The sequence below is a fragment of the Prionailurus bengalensis genome, chromosome B4, assembly GCF_016509475.1.
Source record: "Prionailurus bengalensis isolate Pbe53 chromosome B4, Fcat_Pben_1.1_paternal_pri, whole genome shotgun sequence".
In the NCBI taxonomy this organism is placed as follows: domain Eukaryota; kingdom Metazoa; phylum Chordata; class Mammalia; order Carnivora; family Felidae; genus Prionailurus; species Prionailurus bengalensis.
The window spans coordinates 136,623,020-136,643,989 of NC_057358.1; the positions used below are offsets into that span (position 1 = coordinate 136,623,020).

The 20,970-nt window shown below is 43.9% G+C and overlaps 1 protein-coding gene across 3 annotated transcripts in view; it reads right to left on the minus strand.

Annotated features, from left to right (window-relative positions):
• Positions 1 to 20,970, minus strand: part of EFCAB6 (EF-hand calcium binding domain 6) — a 240,063-nt gene that overhangs the window by 203,565 nt on the left and 15,528 nt on the right. For all 3 annotated transcript variants that reach the window (XM_043562841.1, XM_043562842.1, XM_043562840.1), the window contains 2 exons: positions 10,591 to 10,736; positions 1,985 to 2,196 (listed from right to left, as the gene is read on the minus strand). In XM_043562841.1, coding sequence (XP_043418776.1) covers positions 1,985 to 2,196; positions 10,591 to 10,736 — 358 coding nt within the window. The remainder of the gene's footprint in view (positions 1 to 1,984; positions 2,197 to 10,590; positions 10,737 to 20,970) is intronic.

The following is a 20,970-nucleotide window of genomic DNA, read 5'->3' on the forward strand; positions in this document are numbered from 1 at the left end:
CAAGGACTTTATTAATTTTTATTTTAGAGAGAGAGAGCACAAGTGGAGGAAAAGGGCAGAGGGAGAGAGAGAAAGAGAATCTCGAGCAGGCTGTGTGCTCAGCATGGAGCCCAACGTGGGGCTTGATCCCACAACTCTGGGATCATGAGCTGAGCCGAAATCAAGAGTTGGATGCGCAACCAACTGAGCCACCCAGGTGCCCCTCACTCAAGGACTTTAAAACAGCTATTTTAACCTTGCTTAATGAGTTAAAAGAAATACGCCCATAACTGAAGAAAAGAATGTAAGCATATGAACAGAAATTATAAAAAAGAACCAAATGGAAATTCTAGAACTGAAAAAACACTATGTCTAATATTCAATATTCACTGGATGAGCTTACTAGCAGAACAGAGATGTAAAGAAAGAGCCACTGAACTTGAAGACAGATCAACAGATCTTATCTCATCTGAAAAATAGGGAAAAAAAGATTTAAAAATGAACAGAGCCTCAAGGGTCTGGGGACAATACCAAAATGTCTCAGAGAAGATAAAGAAAAAATATATATATTTAAAAAGAATGGCTACAAACCCCACATTCAGTGAAAAACAAAATTAAAGGAAAAGAAATCCTTGAAACAGTACCATGGTATGCTCAAGAAGAAACAACAAATAGGTCTACAATTTCATTTTAAATCAGCCAAAGGAAGAAGAGCCAGTCCCTGAGATTAAGACTAGAATTCAGGAACACCCAAAATTCTGTGGGCTGTTGGTTTTCCTAACACATAATTCCCCTGTGGTAAAAGAAAGCAAACTTAGTTGGGTGGAGGTAGTCACCAAATTCTAGAAGGAAATAGGCTTTTAAATACTATAAAATGCCAGACTCTGATGAAGAAGTAATGCATGAGTAAAAATATGTATATTTGTGTGTGTGTGTGTGTGTGTGTGTGTTTGTGTGCATGTGCCTGTGTGTGTGTGTATGAATTAATAATTGGGTTATTGGGTTGGAAGGCACACTACTGATATTCCCAAACAACTTTTCTACTTTATATTATGACATCGCTCCCTATGGATTTATTTTGAGAGTGTTTAATTACTATTGTATTGTGCATTCCTTTTTTAAAGGCCCTGAGGGCTCACCCACCAAATGTTGACTATTTACAGCCCCCTGGTATGGTACCCCACCAGAAGGCCCAAGGGCCTGTCCTCCATATCCCTCCCCAAGTAACTGCATCTTCCCTGCTGCAAACCCTTGGCCCCCTATGGCTTCCAGGACAGAAGCCGAACTCCTTTGCATGGTACTTTTCAGGACTGGCCCCCCTGTCCACAACTTGACACATATCCCTTTGCTTCTGATACAAACAGCACTACCCAGTTCCTTGAATAGACATGCCATGCTGATTCTGACATGCATGATTTCACCTGGGCTATTATTCTCTCTGCCTAGAATGCCCTTCCATTTTTTCATCTGGCTAATATCCACCCCTCCATCACAACGTGACCAAAAACATCACTTCCTCCCCAAAGCCTTCTTGGACAACTACCCCATTTTTAGGTAACTCTCCTGCCTGTAATGCCCACGCTTAGCAACACTTGCAAATACGTCTCATGGGACCGGGACCCCCTCAAGGGCAGGCCTGCATCTGAATGCTCTGCATTGGGTTCAGCATACAGTAGGTGCTCAATAACCATTCAATGCAAGAACAAATGCCAAAATACTAACTTCCAAAATATGAGTTGACCAAATACTCTTTATGTGGAAGCCTTAAAAAAAAAAAACAAAACTAAAGGAAACAGCTGTACCAGTGGTCCACACAAAACATGACTCACGTCCATGTTGATCACCCCACATCCGCCAGATTTAAACTGAATTGTGAAAAATAAACAAAACTTGAACCACTCACTTGGAACCGTGGGGGGAAAAACCAGAACACAATGCCCGCTGCAGTAACCAACCCCATCTTTTCCGGAACTGGGTTATTCTAAGTCGCTTGTGCATACAGTACCTGAGCCAGGACATCTTGAAACTGTTGTCTTGTGAGAGGCATCAGGAAGGTTGTGATAATTCTTTTCAGCTCACTCTTCGACACTGTCATGTTGTGATTGGTATCGAGCAGCTGAAAGGCCTTTCTCAACTCGTCTCCTTTATCGGTAATTTTTTGAAATAAAATCCGTTTGACATCTAAGAAGGACAGTATCGGATTTGCCATAGCAGTGGCTGTCAAAGAGATACAGTTGTTTATTAGACGTGCTTAAAGCAAAGATCTCCAAAACCACTTCACTGCGGACTAGGATCCAACAAACTTCTAAAACAGTCTTTCTCCTACTGTATCTCACTTTACGCATCTAAGCATTGCTTGACTTGCGACAACGAATCTACGGCCATTTTTTACCTCTGAAATCTGGTCAATATAAAATAACAGTAATCACGTTAAAGAGAAAAAGCAGACTGACTGGGAAGATGGTGGCGTAGGAGGACGCTGGGCTCACCGCACGTCCTGCTGATCACTTAGATTCCATCTACACCTGCCTAAATAACCCAGAAAACCGCGAGAGGATTAGCAGAACGGAGTCTCCGGAGCCAAGCGCAGACAGAGAGGCCCACGGAAGAGGGTAGGAAGGGCGGCGAGGCGGTGCGCGCTCCACGGACTGGCGGGAGGGAGCCGGGCGGAGGGGCGGCTCACTGGCCAAGCAGAGCCCCCGAGTCTGGCTGGCAAAAGCGGAGGGGCCTGACGGACTGTGTTCCGACAGCAAGCGCGACTTAGCGTCTGGGAGGTCATAAGTGAACAGCTCTGCTCGGAAAGCGGGAAGGCTGGAGGACAAAGGGAGGGAGAGCTGCTGAGCCCCCTGACGACAGAGCTCAGTTTGGTGGGGAACAAAGGCGCTGGCCAGCGCCATCTCCCCCGCCCATCCCCCAGCCAAAATCCCAAAGGGAACCGGTTCCTGCCAGGGAACTTGCTCGCTCCGGCTCAAACACCCAACTCTGTGCTTCTGCGGAGCCAAACCTCGGGCAGCGGATCTGACTCCCTCCCGCTGCCACAGGGCCCCTCCTGAAGGGGATCACCTAAGGAGAAGCAAGCTAAGCCTGCCCCTCCTGCCCCCGTGCACCTTGCCTACCCACCCCAGCTAATACGCCAGATCCCCAGCATCACAAGCCTGGCAGGGTGCAAGTAGCCCAGACGGGCCACGCCACCCCACAGTGAATCCCGCCCCTAGGATAGGGGAAGAGAAGGCACACACCAGTCTGACTGTGGCCCCAGCGGTGGGCTGGGGACAGACATCAGGTGGGACTGCGGCCCCGCCCACCAACTCCAGTTATACACCACAGCACAGGGGAAGTGCCCTGCAGGTCCTCACCACGCCGGGGACTATCCAAAATGACCAAGCGGAAGAATTCCCCTCAGAAGAATCTCCAGGAAATAACAACAGCTAATGAGCTGATCAAAAAGGATTTAAATAATATAACAGAAAGTGAATTTAGAATAATAGTCATAAAATTAATCGCCGGGCTTGAAAACAGTATAGAGGACAGCAGAGAATCTCTTGCTTGCTACAGAGATCAAGGGACTAAGGAACAGTCACGAGGAGCTGAAAAACGCTTTAAACGAAATGCAAAACAAAATGGAAACCACGACGGCTCAGATTGAAGAGGCAGAGGAGAGAATAGGTGAACTAGAAGATAAAGTTATGGAAAAAGAGGAAGCTCAGAAAAAGAGAGATAAAAAAATCCAGGAGTATGAGGGGAAAATTAGGGAACTAAGTGATACACTAAAAAGAAATAATATACACATAATTGGTATCCCAGAGGAGGAAGAGAGAGGGAAAGGTGCTGAAGGGGTACTTGAAGAAATAATAGCTGAGAACTTCCCTGAACTGGGGAAGGAAAAAGGCATTGAAATCCAAGAGGCACAGAGAACTCCCTTCAGACGTAACTTGAATTGATCTTCTGCACGACATATCATAGTGAAACTGGCAAAATACAAGGATAAAGAGAAAATTCTGAAAGAGAAAAAGCAAAGCAAAGATAATCTTCCCTGTACAGGACATGTATCATTATAAGCAAAGAACATGGTCTTCAGAAGAAAATTCAATCAGAACAGTATCATTTCAAATAAATCTTCAAAATATCATATTCACTTTTCACCCCCTTGCCACTTTTTGAGGGGAAAACGTGTAACTCTCAAATCTAGATCATTTCCCTTTCCAAGACAAGGAAGGGATGAGAATGGCTGGTCCCCTGGAAGGTAATGAAAGAATGTCAGAAGGTGCTAAATAAGTTCCCGGGGTGGGGGGGGCTGCACTTCCTGGGAGGAAAAGCAGCCACGTGGGGCCCGTGGTGCTGTAGATCCCGGGGTCCCCGTGTCACCAGAGGAGAGCTGACACACCCCAGGCTCCATCCTCTCTGTCTAAGATGGAAACGGCCATGGGAACAAGTAAATACAGTAAGTACAAAGCAACTCATGGTTGTCAGTCAGTTTCATAAGCATGAGCACGTGATTGTTCCCTTTTGATATTTTACAACCTACTCAAGAAAGAGGAGCCTAAAACGAAAGGTAGTTTGGTAAATCTGTTCTATTGACTTATGAGACTGCAAAGGCTTGGTGACTACAGTTTACTCAGTAGCTTTGCTTTACATAGTAAATTCTGGATGTGTGTTAAATGTCTTTAATGTCATCTCTTCTTTTATAAACTCATTCACAAGCAGGAGCCAGGGAAGGATGATTCTAGTTATTTCCCTTCAAATGAGAATTTCTTATCCAGGTATCATGCCTCTCTGGCATGAGCTTTCACCGATGTTCACCTTCCCTGATGCTCACCGAGCACCCGGGAAGCCTATGCCAGGTGCTGGGATGCCTTTCGCTCACCATGCCCACTGCCTCCTTGGGGAGGGGCACACATAACCAGGACCCACTGGAGACCTAGAAAAGAGGGTGGCTGGTTTGGGGTGACAGGCTGAAGGTCTCAGGAAAAGCTGCTTACAAGAAAGAGGTGACAACTTCAACTGGAACTTGGTGCTCCCAAGAGTGAGAGAGGCTAGAAGCAGGGGGTACTGTGGAGGACAGCCAGTTGAGGCAAACCGAGGGACAAGCATAGGAGGCATCAGCCCAGAGACGAGACTATGAAAGTCAGCAGGAGCCAAATCCCAGGGGCTCCCATCCCGCTTCATGCTCTGGTCATGGGACACCAAGCTGGGACTTCCATCGAGAGAATGACATCACCCAATTTTCATTCTTAAACTGAATTCTGACATCACATGTAGGAGGGACAGAAAGGGGAGGACCCGGTGACAGTATGGAGACATGTCGTTAACTAACAGCATGCTCAGGCATGTATTAATGGAGGTCTACCCTAAGATGATGGGCACGGAGGGAAAAGTAGGAGTGAATGAATGAGAAGCTGAAATAGACCAGGTAAAGTCCCTATTGCTCCAATGGCAGATCTGTGAGCAAAATATATGATAATTGCTATTCCAAGCTTCTACATTTACAGGAGTTTGTATATAGCAATACATACTGGAACGGATGAGAAAAAAGTTTATGGGAAAACTAATGAATCCATTTTGGGATCTCTGAGTGGGAATGTCCACTTGAAAGTTGAACACAAACATTTAGAGACCAGAGGTGGGGGAAATGGCTATGTAGAAGCCATGGGGGAAGCACGCCATGAAGAGAAGAAGGGAGCCCTGAGAAACACTGACTTTTAAGGAAGTATAATTCATTCATTCAAAAAATATGTATTGAGCACCCATCATATTTCAGCCAATGCTCTAGGCACTGAGGTACTACAGTGAACCAGACGGAGGAGATCAGCTCTTGTAAAGCTTAGAATCTGGAGGAAAGAGTAAAGACAAGGAACAGATACTCAATAAGCGATAAAATAATGGTAGGCAGTGCACGTGCCACAAAGACGGTGAGAAAGAACAAGGCGAAGAGCCGGGGGGAGCTGTTTTAGGTGCAGTAGTCAGGGAAGTCCTCTCTAGGTGTTTGATGAGCTGAACCACAACGATAAAATGAGCCAGCCAGACGAGAAGCTAGAGGGGACACAGCATGCGTGTGTCGCGTGAGACGGAGGGCAGAAATTGCTGAGATCAGGGTGGGTGGTGCTTCAGTGTCTGCACAAGAACCTGGGGTTGTCTCCAAATGCGACGGGAAAGCTCGGGAGAGTTCAAGCAGGGCGGTGATCCCCTCTAGCCTACGTTGTCTTCAAAAATCACCCCGGCTGCTGTGTAGAGAGTAGATTACACAGGGCCAAGAAATGAGGAAGAAGACCAGAGAGCAGGCGATTGCAAGGGTCCGAGAAGAGGTATCTGTGGCTTGAACCAGGTGGTGGCCCTGGATGTGGGGCGGGGGGGGAAAGTAGACAGACGGGAGGTATAGTCAAGAGACAGAGTGGACGGGGTTTTGCTGATTGATTGGCTCAGCAGGGCAGAGCCTGAAGAAACCAAGGATAACCGGGGGCTGGGCTCGAAGAACCACATAAATGATGGTGCTATTCACCGAGATGGAGAACGCCAGGAACGAAGAGCTCTGCTTGGCCGGCTCACGGTTGAGATGCCCATCAGATGAACCCAGGCAGAAAGGTCAGAGAGGCACCTGGAGATTCGATCTGGAGCTCAGGAGGGAAGTCAGAACGGGGCTATCGCTCTGGTTATGCGTGATGCGTAGAGATGCGGGGACGTGGAGTCAGAGGCTCACCTGGGAGGGAGCAGATGCGGGGAAGAGGACTGAGTAGGAGCCCCCAGCGTGAAGAGACCTAAACGTCCCGGATTTCTAGGGGCCCCGCCGCCCCCCCCCACTCCATTTCTGTCCCCGGAATCTCAGAAGCAGCCGATCCACAGGGAGGGGCTGCATGGCTCCACGTGGGCTGGTGAACCCGGTTTCGCCCTCTGCCCACCCAGCCCCGAACTCCTCCTCCGGCCCCAGGGTCATGGAGGAGCCTCTCTTGTCAATTTATGTCTCCACCTTGAAACCTTTTTTTGGACTTTTCACGTCTAGTTTTAGTTGCTTCCCAAGAAGCACCATCTTTGCAATCAACAATTCTAATTTAAAAGTCATCAGAAATATTGGTTTGAAACTGGTGGACAGTAAAAGGAAAACTCTTTCACGTGCCTAACGCGCCTCCCAAGGTTTGAAAGGAAAGCAGTAACGACACTCACATAATCGGCTGCTGGGAATACAAACTGATACCATCTTTCCGAAGGGCAAGTTGGCAACCTTTTCTGCATCCGTTTAGAATACACAACAGTCACAAGAGACTGTCATTCTCACCCTAACGATGAGAACAAGTGGGATGCTCAGTTTTAAGCCCATCAGAGAACTGAGGGACGCCAACAACCTAAATTCCGGAAAGGGCAAGCCACTCCTCAGAGGGGACGGACCCGGGACCCTTTTACCCTTGCAGGAGCAGGGGAAGCAGAGCACATTCATTCTCGACCGGGCTGAGGGAAAAAGAACCAACCATTCAGCGGCCGCCCGGGGACAGGTGTGATGGGCTGAGGCCGCGGGGCCTCAGCCACAGGGCAAGTCCGCGCCCGGCCTCCTGCGCCTCCCCGCGGGGGTGGAAGTGGCACCCCACTGCTGGGGACGAGGTACGGGGCTGTGACGGGGCCCGGGTGGGCAGGCTCTTCCCTGAGTGTAAGGCACCTGCTCACCAGAGGCTGAGGACAGAGCACGAGAGCAGAGGCGAGTCCCTAAGGCTGAGCCCACCTCAGGGGCCCACCTGCAGAGTGGGTGGAGGCAGGCAGGCAGGCAGGGCAGAGACAGGCCTCCTCGGGAGCAGAAAACTAGGAGCTGGGCTGGAGGACAGAGAACCCCCACCCCAGAGACCCTCCGAAACTGGCAGGGGGCGCCGTAAAGCGGAGGGCCAACCCAGCAGCCGGACTGGGCAGCGCTCGGATGTCCAGATCAAAGCACTTGAAAACCAGGGGCAGCTGCAACCAAATCCAGACGAGAGCTCAGTTTGGAGATGAAATGGAGACAGCCCATCTCACTTGAAGCCTGAGAGAAGAGGCGTTCACCAGTGTCTTCTGCTTCCTCCGCGCTCCACACAAATGTGTGCCGTTAAATCTTTTTAAAACTGCGAGACAAGTGAAATGAGAAAAGGCGACCTAACCAAGAGTGAAACCAAGAAGAGCCACAGAGAGAACAGATGGAGAAATGGCCAGGCGTGCAAAGCAGGAACGGTGAACACGTTCAAGAGACGGCAGGCAAACCCAACAACGCGCTGAATATACAGGGGATTTCAGCGGGGAAAAGGAAAACTGTTCTTGAAAGCACACCGCAAAGCTGGAAATTAAAAGTATAAGATCAGAAGTAAAAAGAAAAAAACTCATTTGATCTGCTTAACCGCAGACTGCACACGATAGAAGAAAAGCCTCGTGAACATAAAGTCAGGTCCAGAGCAATCCTTCAGATCGGAACATAAAGCAAAAAACTGTTTGAAAAGGAAACAGGGGTCCCAGGCCTGTGGTTCTCCCCATGAACAGCGCTCATTTAATATGAATTATGCAAGTACATCACCTCCATGTGCACCACCACGCAGGAGACAGAGGGCAGCCAAACACTTCGTGGTCCCCACCTTCGGGGAGGCAAAAGGTGCTAGGAGACTTTTACTTCGAACAAGAAAAAGGAATTCAGTACTGAGAATTACCGCCAGTAAAAACGGAAGGCAAGCGGCCGAAGGGAAAAGCATGCACTGACGGCACGTAAGGCAGGTGAAGGACCAGTACCTTCCATACCAAGAGAGTGCCCACGAGTCACCCGAAGACCAGCCCACAGCAGGGGAACGGGCAAAGGAAATCAACAGGCGGCTCACAAAAGAGGGACAGAAAGCTGGCAAACTGGACAATCAAAGTTCACCTCCCCGTTCAGGAAAGGCAAGTGGACACAACAGAATCCTGCTTGTGCGTGAGGCGACGTAAGAGGCGAAGTTCTGGGTTAGGATACTTCGAGGTCCACGCTTTCAAGTGTTCCTTGCGGGGACGTCCAGGCACAAACGTCCGAAGGCCAATGTGGCAGAGCGCAAGAGGCTCGGCGGGGACACCCCTCGATCCACGCTGCTCTGCGGGATCAGAAAGGTCAGCTAAGACGTGTCCAGAGGGCACCAGACACGTGGGGCTGCTGAACGGTGTTGGCAGCTGCTGGCCAACCCCCATCTATTCTCCCCTTTTCCCTCGGAAACAGAAATGCTGAAATTTTGGCAGACATTCGGCCACCTAGAGATCTGTATTTCCAGACTCCCGGGTAGATGCCTGTGACCCTGCGATCCACTGGGAGGAAGCACAGTGTCCAGTCCGACTTGACAGGAATGCCTTTCCCCCCTCACAAGGCAGAATTCAGGGCATCCGTGCCTTTGTCCCCTCTGAGGCCTCCTGGCACCTCGGGTTGTGTGCTCGCTATGCTTTCCGCACGCGCACTTCCGTTCTGGTAGTGTTTGCCTCAAGCCACTAAAATTCTTTACCCCCCTCCCCCTCTGGACTGTGAGTGCCATCAGGGCAGGACCTCTGCTGGGCCCACCTCTTTATCCTCAGTACCTACGACAGTTCTCGTCACATGTCAGGGCTTAGAAAATGTTCAGGAAAGAAGGAAGGGGAGGGAGAGGGGGGAGAGATGAAAAGGTATCTACTTTGGGGAAATGATTACGTTGAATTTTACTGCTTTAACACTGAGAGATGCAAACGAGTTTAAAACTTACATCCGCACAAAAACCTGCATGGAAACGTTTACAGCAGCTTTATTCATGAGTGCCAAGATGTCTTTCAGTAGTGAACAGATAAGCTAACCGTGGTACATCCATGTAAGAGCATATTTTTCAGAGGTTAAAAACTGGGCTACTGCCTCATCAAAAGACAGGAAGGAGCTTAAGTGCGTACTGCTAAGGGAAAGAAGCCCGTCTCAAAAGGCTCTATACGATATGATCCCAACTTGATGACATTCTGAGAAGGCAAAACTATGGAGACAGTAAGAAGACCAGTGGTTGCCCCGATTAGGGCCAGGGAGGGATGAATGCGTGGACCACAGGGGACTTTGTGGCACAGTGAAATGATTCCATGTGATATCGTCATCCTGGACACGTGCCATTATGTGTTTATTAAAACCCAGAGGATGCACAACACAAAGAACAACTCGACTGTAAACTGCAGACTTCGGTCACTAACAACATATCAATAACGGCACATCAATCGTAGCAAATGCACCTCACTAATGCAAGATGTCAATAGTAGGGAATGGGGATGAGGAGTAAAGGGGTGTGTGGAACTCTCTGGACTTCAGCTACATTTCTCTGTAACCCTAAAACTACTAAAATAAAGAGTCCCTAATGAAGAAAAACTAAGTAAGGAGATACACTAGGGAACACGGTAATTTTGGAATCACACTGTCTGGGTTCAAATCTTGATCCTGCCACTTTAAAACTATATAACTTCTGGGCAAGTGGTTTGATCGAGCTGTGTCTCCGTTTCCCCATAAAGAATATAGGGACAGTAAGAGAGTCTACTTCATAGCTCTGTTGCATGTGGTTAGATGATATGTGAAGCTTTTGTACAGAATCTGGTACATACTAAACACACTTAAGTAATATCTACCGTTAGCATTATTTCTTCATGAATACTCACTTGAAGAAGGTCTAAACACACGTTGGGAACCATTCCTTGAATACACTCTACATGGTGAAGAGTGAGGTCTTAAATTCATGAACTTGTGTGTGGGAGGATACGAAATATGCCAGTCCCGTATAACCGCCATTTTGCACATTAAATCCCTGTGACATAAAAGAAAGCAGAGTACGTTACTTTTGAGCACACATTACAAATGTGGCCAACTTCCTCCCTATTCCTCTTCCAAAAGGACAGCTGGAGACTCTAACAATGCTAGTCGTGACCTTCTTGCCAATGTTTCAAAAACTCTTCTTAAAATGAACACAAGATCATGATATTAGACTCATTGTTTTTAGTGGATCCAATAGTTTTCAAAAATGGGGAAATAAGGAAGTTCTTAGGTAGGAAGATCCATCCGCATCTTGACTACCACTGGCTCATTCCTTTGGTGGGAGTAAGGATGGAAAGTTTGGATTCCCTATGCTCCCCTCAAGTGCCTCACTGCATATCCATCCCAGAGGCAGAGGAGACGGCAAGAGCACCAACAATGGTTCAGTAATGACCTCTGAAAATCCTCTCCTCCATGAAGACAATAAGAAAACTGGCAAAACTTGTCAGAGCCAACTTTTTCAGAACTCTGGAAATTAATCAAAGGTTTGCAGAAATCTAGGGAGCCCTTATTCATAAACAATGGCAGAATCTCAGTATGGACACCAGGTTTTGTGGCACTTCGACTTCCCCTGCTCCCATCCACCCCTGCCCCCAAATAGGCAGTAGCCTTGAAACCAACAGCCTGCAATTTCAGTGAAAATCCAGCAGTCTGCCAATCGCTGGAAAGGGGAGAATGGGGTTGGTGCTCCTTCAAGCACCATTACAAGAAACTGTCAAAAGGCATTTGTTGAAAAAAGATCAGAGGCAACTGTTGTCTAGGCTTCTAGCTGCCTAAAGGATCAGATAACAGATGGAGCAAATAATAGACTAACAAAAAAACCTTAAAGGGAAATCTAGGGAATGAGATGTCCATAGGGAAGCTCCCACATATTCTTGGGAGTCTAGAAAGCCACTCACACATATAGAGCTGTGAACAAGCCCAGGGCTGTGTGCTTGCTCAGGAAAGAATGGAGCAGGCCCTAAACTCTTACCTTGGGGCTGACCTTGGGGCTCTGCACAAGCAGGAAATGAAGCCTAAGGTAGGTCTCTAAACTGCCCATCAGAGTATTAAAGGAACACTCAAATACACACAAAGAGCCCCTCAGCAAAGACTGGAAGACTATTATTTGCAGGCATTTAAGGAAATCTCTGTCCAATCATGAGCTGATCACTAAACTAACCAATCAGACACTTCAATGGTCATATGTGACAAAAAATACAGACTTTACAAAGTCAGTTTAGAAAAGTCACTATACAGGGGCTCCTGGGTGGCTCAGTGGGTTGCTGTTGATTTCAGCTAGGTCTTGATCTCCTGGCTTGAATTCAAGCTCTGCACTGGGCTCTGTGCTGAGTGTGAAGCTTACAAGAGGAGAGGAGAGGAGAGGAGAGGAGAGGAGAGGAGAGGAGAGGAGAGGAGAGGAGTCACTAAACAAAAACAAAAATTTGACAAGTGGAAAGAATGTTTTCAAAAATTGCCACATTATTTAAAATGTCTAGTTTTCAATAAAAAAATTATGAAACATGAAGAAAGAAAGAAAGAAAGAAAGAAAGAAAGAAAGAAAGAAAGAAAAAAGAAAGAAAGACTCATATATACATACATACCTTTAGAAACCATGCAAGCTAGGAAACAGTGAGGTGAAACATTTAGTGTAGAAAGGGAAAAAAACCTACCAACCTAGAATTCTGTATCCAGAAAAATTATCCTTCAAAAGTTAAAGGCAAATAATACTTTCTTACACAAACAAAAACTGAGGATAAGTCACCAGCAAGCCTGCTTTTAAAAAAAAAAGGTTAAATTCTTCAGAAAGAAGGAAGAATTATACAAGTCAGAAACTTAAAGTTACATAAAAAAGAGGAGCATTATAAAAAGCATAAATTAAGGTAACATAAACACATATGCACCCAATAATAGAGCCCCAATATACATGAAGCAAAAACTGATAAAACTGAAAGGAGAAACTGACATCTGAACAATAATAGCTGAAGACTTCAATGGCCACTTTTAATAGTGGATAGAACAACTGTACAAATCAATAATAGAGGACTTGAACAACACTATAAACCAATTAGACCTAACGGGCATGTAAAGAACACTCCACCCAACAGTGGTAGAATATACACTCTTCTCAAGTGCACATGGAACATTATTCAATCATATGTTAGCACATAAAACAAGTCTTAAAAATTTTTTAATATATGAATAATCAAAGGATGTTCTCTAACTACACTGGAATGAAATTAGAAATCCATAACAGAAAGAAATTGAGTAATTCGCAGATATGTCAAAACTAAATAACACACTCTTAAATAACCCCAACGGACCAACGGAAAAAAAAAAAAAACCACAAGTGAAATTAGCAAATACTTTTGGATGGATGAAAATGAAGGCACACATGCCAAAAATTATGGGATGTAGTGCTTAAGAGGGGAATTGACAGCTGTAAATGCCTGCATTATTTTTTAAAAGAAGAAAACCTCAAATCAATAACTTAATCTTGTTCTTTAAGAAACTAGAAAAATAAGAGTAAACTAAGCCCAAATAAACAGAATAAAGGAAATAATAAAGATTAGAGCAGAAATAAATGAAATTGAAAAGAGAGAACAAACAGAGTTAGTTCTTTGAAAAGATTAGCAAAATTGACACATTTCTGGCTAGATTTTCTAAGAAAAAAATGATAAGGATAAAAACAAAAAGGATAAGGGAATGCTAGAACAATTGTATACTAATGAATTAGCTAATCTACACAAAATAGAAAGACACAAGCTACTGAAACTGACTGAAGAAGAAATAGAAAATCTGAATAGACCTATATCAAATAAAGAAATTAAATGAGAAATCAAAAACTTCCTGCAAAAAAAAAAAAAAAAAGCCCAGGACCAAATGGGTTCACTGGTATGTTCTACCAAACATTTAAAGAATAATTAAAACCAATTAATCCCTCACAAACTCTTCCAAAACAAACAAACAAACAGAAAAAAAAAAACAGATAAGAGAGAACACTTCCCAACACAATTCTGTGAGGCTAGCATTACCAAATCCAGACAGAGGCATAATTAAAGAAAGCTAAAGACCAATATTCCTTAGGAATATAGGAAAAATCTTCAACAAAATACTTGCAAACAAATCCAGTGACATTAAAAAAGAATTAGACGTCATGAACAGGTGAGATTATCCCAGGCACTCAAGGGTGATTGAACATATAGAAAGCAGTCACTGTAATACACCACATTAATACAATTTAAAAAAAATTATCACCTCAATAGATGCAGAAAAAGCATTTCACAAAACCTTATGACTTTTCTTGATAAACACACTCAACAAGCTAGGAATAGAAGGGAACTTCCTTGACCCAACAAAGGGCATGAGTAAAAAACCAACAGCTATCATAGTATAGAACAGTAAAAGAACAAAATTTGAAAGCCTTCTCCCTAAAATCAGGAACAAGGCAAGGATGTCTGCTCTCACCACTTCTATTCAACATTGTACTGAAGGTCCTAGCCAGAGCAATTAGGTAAAAAAAGGAAATAAAAGGCATCCAGCTCTAGTGGCACAAGTTTTATAACATCACTTGTCTGAGGCTCCTAACTTAGCAAACCTTCAAAGGGAAGGGGAGGGAATACGTTTTCTCTATTAGACTTCACCTTTAAATGCAAGTGCACAATTATTTAATATTCAAAAATAGATACATGTGTGTGGCACTATTTGAGAATGAAGAACCAGACTAGACAATATATCTAAAGCCCTAGATTTTAAGAATCTCAAGTTTACAGGATTGAAGAAATGAATCAGAATTTTTTTTAATGTTAAAGAAATACACACTGGCTGGTGCTCTGGTTTACCTCTCTTTGGGCAGCCCCTGACTTCCTAGCATGGTATTGGTCTAGACCTGCCTTATTTACACAGGTCCCTGTGAGCCGGGACAATACCAGGGCTTGAAGCCATGTGAGGCTGACAGCGGAGTCCCACATACATCTTTATTCAACTAGTTAAATTCAACTGAAACCTAGAATCATAGCATGGGTAAATTTACAGAAGAACATGGCTTGGTATGTGTTCACAGAGCCAAAATATATTTAATGAGATTCCTTCTAGAAGTCTGGGGTTCAATGAACAAAACAAAATCATGGACATCGTGGGCCTTATATTCTAGTCCTGGAAGACAAACAATAAATAAGTGAATGATACAAGTGGTTAAGTACTGTGAAGACAAATGGAGCAGGGGGGTGCAGGGGACTAGGTAACACTGATCTGACAGAAACCAGGGAGAGAACAATGCCATTGGGAGGACAAAGAGACAACAGGGGGTCAGACAGAGGAAAACCACATAGGCTTCTGTGATGGCTGGGCTCTCTCCATGAGTGATATGTGAAGCCACTTGAGGGTTATATACAGAGAAGAGAAGTATGTACAGGGTTATGATCTGGCCTTTGCATTTAAAGGATCCCTCTGACTACATGTCAAGGACAGACTTACAGAGGCAAGGGAGGAAACGGGGATCAATTATAAGTCTACTGAAATAATGCATGCAAGAAAAGACGGTGGCTTGGACCAGGGTCATTTTGGTAAAAGTGTTGAGAAATGGTCATATTCTAAATATGTTCTGAAGGCAAGGTCAATTGTATTATCTTATAGATTTGATTTGGCATGCAAGACAAAGGCTGAAGGAAATGGCCATTAACTGAGATGGGAAAGGACAGCTTTTGAGGGGAAGATCAAAAGTTTCATTCTGCACATGTTGAGTTGGAGATACCTGTTCATTTTCCCAGGGGAGATACTGAATAGGCAGTTGGATATTTGAGCTTGAATCTGGGGAAGAGTCTGGGACTGGAGATACAAGTGTGAGGACTGTCAGCATATAATGGAAATAAGGCATGATGTCAGATCAGCCCACCATGAAAGCAGGTGTAAACAGAGAAAACATGTCAGAGCTGAGCTTTGGGGTATTCCAACATTCAGAGTTCAAGAAGATGAGGAGGAACCAGCAAAAGATGAAAAAGAGCTGCCAATGAGAAATGAGAAAAACCAGGAGACTGAAGTGTCCTGGAAATTGAGTGAGGAACATATTTCAAGGAGGGAGTCATGGTACATGTCAAAAGCTACAGTGATCATCATTGAAGATAAGGACCAAAAATTGCCCTTCGGATCAAGCCATGCGACCAGTACCGATCACCCCAAGAGGTACCATGCTGGTGGAACTGGGAAGTTAGAGGGGGAGCCTAAGCAAGATACACATAAACTCAGAGTAAAAGAATCTCTGCTTTAAAGCAGAGCAACAGTGTGGTAACTGAAGGAGGCATGAAGGTCAAAGAAGAAATGTCTTTAAGACAGGAGAACTGGAAGCAGCTATAAAGACTTCTGGTAGTGATCCAGTGGCAAGGCAAAGAATAATGAAGCAGGACTGAAAGGAGGGTTCACCAGTTCCCATCAGTTCACCAGTGGAGGCAGGATCTCATCCCATGGATGAGCCTTCTTAGGAGCACACTCAGTTCATCACTTGTGACGAAGGAGAAGACAGTAGACATAGATGCGGTGAGGAGAGTGCATGTTGCTTCCCTCCAGCTCGTGTCTATGTCCTCTGTGAAATGGGAAATTGGGCCATCAGCATCAAGTGAGGATGGGATAGGCATCCAGGATTCAAAAGAGAGGACAAAAAGTAAAAAGTGGTCCAGAAGAGATGGCAAGGGGGCGTGAGGTGGGAGATGAAGAATGACGAGCAAGGAGTTGTAATAGCCCATCCAAGGTCCATGGACATGAACTCAAGAACAGACCCAGGGAAATGGAGAGTTGGATTTAATTGGGGGCAAGGTTTTGAAAAGCAAGTGCTATACAGCAAGGGGCATCATGTGCACATATTGTCCAGAAAGGGGCCCCAAGAATGATGGGAATTCTTGGTGTCTCTGAAATAATTGCACAAAACTAAGGAAGTGAAGAGACCAGAAACTCAAGTTCATGAAGAATTTTTTTTTAATTTTTTTTTCAACGTTTATTTATTTTTGGGACAGAGAGAGACAGAGCATGAACGGGGGAGGGGCAGAGAGAGAGGGAGACACAGAATCCGAAACAGGCTTCAGGCTCTGAGCCATCAGCCCTGAGCCTGACACGGGGCTCGAACTCACGGACCGCGAGATCGTGACCTGGCTGAAGTCGGATGCTTAACCGACTGCGCCACCCAGGCGCCCCAAGAATTTTAAGAAGGAAAAAAAAAGGTTTCAGAATATGGCAGCACAGCACGGAGACCCTGAGCTTGTCTTGTCCCCGAAATGCAGCCGGATAAGCACCAAACCATTTTAAGCACCTAGGAAATTGATCTGAGGATTAACACAACAATCTGCATAACTTGAGCCACAGAACTTGGCAGGTACGCATTACAGAGAGGTGAACTGGAGGAGAGAAAAGCTGTGGAGGGTAGGGAGTTGTTTTGCAGAGAAGACAGAGAAAGGGAAAGGGAGAGAATGTGGCACATCACGATTGTTCAAGAAAAGCACTCCCCATAAGTGGCTGGAGAGAAGAAGAGAGAAAGAGTGAAAACACTTGCAGGGGGCTGAGCAAATCTGTCCCCCCAAACCATTGGTATACAAAGAGAAAAATTTATTTTTTTTGCTTTATTTTTTAAATGTTTTATTTTATTTCATTTTACTCTATTTTATTATATAAATTTTTTAATTTTTTCTTTTCTTTTCCTTTTTTCTTTATTCTATCAAGCTTCTTTCTTTTTTTTTTTTTTTTTTTAAAATTTTTTTTTTCAACGTTTTTATTTATGGGACAGAGAGAGACAGAGCATGAACGGGGGAGGGGCAGAGAGAGAGGGAGACACAGAATCGGAAACAGGCTCCAGGCTCCGAGCCATCAGCCCAGAGCCTGATGCGGGGCTCGAACTCACGGACCGCGAGATCGTGACCTGGCTGAAGTCGGACGCTTAACCGACTGTGCCACCCAGGCGCCCCTATCAAGCTTCTTTCAACAAGCTTGACCAAACACACCCACCTAGGATCTAGCTTCATTTCTTTGATTTTTTTGTTTTGTTTTTAATTTTTTAATTTTTATTTTAATTTTTTTCTTCCTCCAAAATGACAAAGTGAAGGAATTTACCCAAAAACAAAGCAGAGGAAGAAATGACAGCAAGGGGCTTAATCAACACAGATATAAGCAAGATGTTTGAGCTAGAATTGAGAACCATGATAATAAGAAGACTAGCTGGGGTTGAAAAAAAAGCAGAGAGTCCCTTTCTGCAGAGATGAAAGAAATAAGATCTAGTCTAGATGAAATTTAAAATGCTATAACTGAATTATGCTAAGTGAAATAAGTCAGTCAGAGAAGGACAGATATCATGTTTTCACTCATATGTGGATCTTGAGAAGCTTAACAGAAGACCATGGGGGAAGGGAAGGAGAAAAATAGTTACAAACAGAGATGGAGGGAGGCAAACCATAAGAGACTCTTAAATACAGAGAACAAACTGAGGGTGGATTTGGGGGGGGGGGTAGGGGAGAGGGGAAAATGGGTGATGGGCATTGAGGAGGGCACTTGTTGGGATGAGCACTGGATGCCGTATGTAAGCGATGAGCCAAGGGAATCGACCCCAAAAACCAAGAGCACACTTTACACACTGTATGTTAGCCAGTTTGAAAATAAATTATATTTAAAAAAAAGAAAGAAAGAAAGAAAAAATTGTTATAGACAAGACGCAATCCAGAATGGATACCACGATGGCAAGGATGGATGAAGTAGAGCAGCAAATCAGTGATTTAGAAGATAAAATTATGGAGAATAATGAAGCAGAAAAAAAGTGGGAAACAAAGGCAAAAGATGATGATACAAGACTTAGAGAACTCAGTGACTTATTAAAAATGAATAACATCCAAATCATAGGAGTCCCAGAAAATGAAGAGAGAGAAAAAGAGACAGAAGGTTTATGTGAGCAAATTATAGTGGAAAACTTTCCTAGTTTGGTGAAGGAAACAGACATTAAAATCTAAGAAGCACAGAGAACTCCCATTGGATTCAACAAAAACTGACCATCACCAAGGCAAATCACAGTCTAATTCTCAAGATACACAGACAAGGAAAGAATTATGAAAAACAGCGAGGGGAAAAAAGTCCTTAACCTATAAGGGAGGATAGATCAGATTCACAGCAGACCTAGCCACAGAAACTTGGCAGGCCAGAAAGGAGTAGCAGGATATACTGGAGCTGAATTGGAAAAATATGCAGCCAAGAATTCTTTATCCAGCAAGGCTGTCATTAAAAATAGAAGGAGAGATGAAGAGTTTCCCAGACAAACAAAAACTAAATGAATTCGTGACCACTAAACCTGCCCTGCAAGAAATTTTAAGGGGGACACTTTGAGTGGAGAAAAGACAAAACAAAACAAAACAGACCAAAAGCAACAAAGACTAGAAAGGACCAGAGAACATCATCAGAAACACGAACTCAACAGGCAACACAATGGCGCTAAATTCATATCTTTCACCCTAAATGTCAATGGACTAAACACTCCAATCAAAAGACACAGGGTATCAGAACAGATAAGAAAATAAGACCAATCTCCATGCTGCTTACAAGAGACTCATTTTAGACCTAAAGACACCTGCAGGTTGAAAGTAAGGGGATGGAGAACCATCTATCATGTTAATGGTCATCAAAAGAAAGGTGGAGTAGTCATATTTATATCAGACAAACTAGATTTTAAAATAAAGACTGAAGAAGGGCATTATATCATAATTAAGGGGTCTATCCAACAATAATATCTAACCATTGTAAATACTTAGGCCCCCAATGTGAAAGCACCCAAATACATAAATCAATTAATCACAAACATAAAGAAACTCATTGATAATAATGACATAATAGTAGGGGACTTCAACACCCCATTTACAACAGTGGACAGATCATCTAAGCAGAAACTCAACAAGGAAACAATGGCTCTGAATGACAACCGGACCAGATGGACTTAACAGATACATTCAGAATGTTTCATCCTAAAGCAGCAGAATACACATTCTTCTCAAGTGCACATGGAACATTCTCCAGAATAGATCACATACTGGATCACAAATCAGCCCTCAACAGATACAAAAAGATCGAGACCATACCTTGCATATTTTCAGACCACAATGCTATGAAACTCGAAATCAATCACAAGAAAAAAAATCTGGAAAGACCATGAATCATTGGAGATTAAAGAACATCCTGCTAAAGAATGAAAGGGTTAACCAAGAAATTAAAGAGGAAATTAAAAAGTACATGGAAGCCAATGAAAATGAAAACACAACAGCCCAAGCCTCTGGGATGCAGTGAAGGTGGTCATAAGAGGGAAGCATATAGAATACCAGGACTTCCTAAAGAAGGAAGAACGGTCTCAAATACACAACCTAACCTTACACCTAAAAGAGCTGGGGGAAAAAAACAGCAAATAAAGCCCAAAACCAGCAGAAGAAGGGAAATAATAAAGATTAGAGCAGAAATCGGTGATCTTGAAATCAAAAAAACAGTAGAAGAGATCAATGAAACCAGGAACTGGTTCTTTGAAAGAATTAACAGAATTGATAAACCTCTAGCCAGATTGATCAAAAAGAAAATTGAAAGGACCCAAATAAATAGAATCACGAATGAAAGAAGAGAGATCACAACCACCACTGCAGAAATACACATGATCATAAGAGAATATTATGAGCAACTATATGCCAACAAATTGGGTAATCTGGAAGAAATGGACAAATTCCTAGAAACATATAAACTACCAAAGCTGAAACAGGAAAAAAGAGAAAATTTGAACAGACCCATAACCAGTAAAGACATTGAATCAGTAATCAAAAACCTCCCAACAAACAAAAGTCCAGGGCCAGATGGCTTTCCAGGGGAATTCTACCAAACATTTAAAGAAGAGTTAACACCTATTCTTTTGAAGCTGTTCCAAAAAATAGAAATGGAAGGAAAACCTCCAAATTCATTCTACAAGGCCAGCATTACCCGGATTCCAAAATCAGATAAAGATTCTACTAACCAAGAGAACTACAGACCGATTTCCCTGAGGAACATGGATGCAAAAATTCTCAGCAAGATACTAGCAAACTGGATCCAAGAATACATTAAAAGAATTATTCACCACAGTCAAGTGGGATTTATTCCTGGGATGCAGGCCTAGTTCAATATCCACAAATCAATCAATGTGATACATCATATTAACAAAAGAAAGGGTAAGAACCACATGATCCTCTCAATAGATGCTGAAAAAGCATTTGATAAAA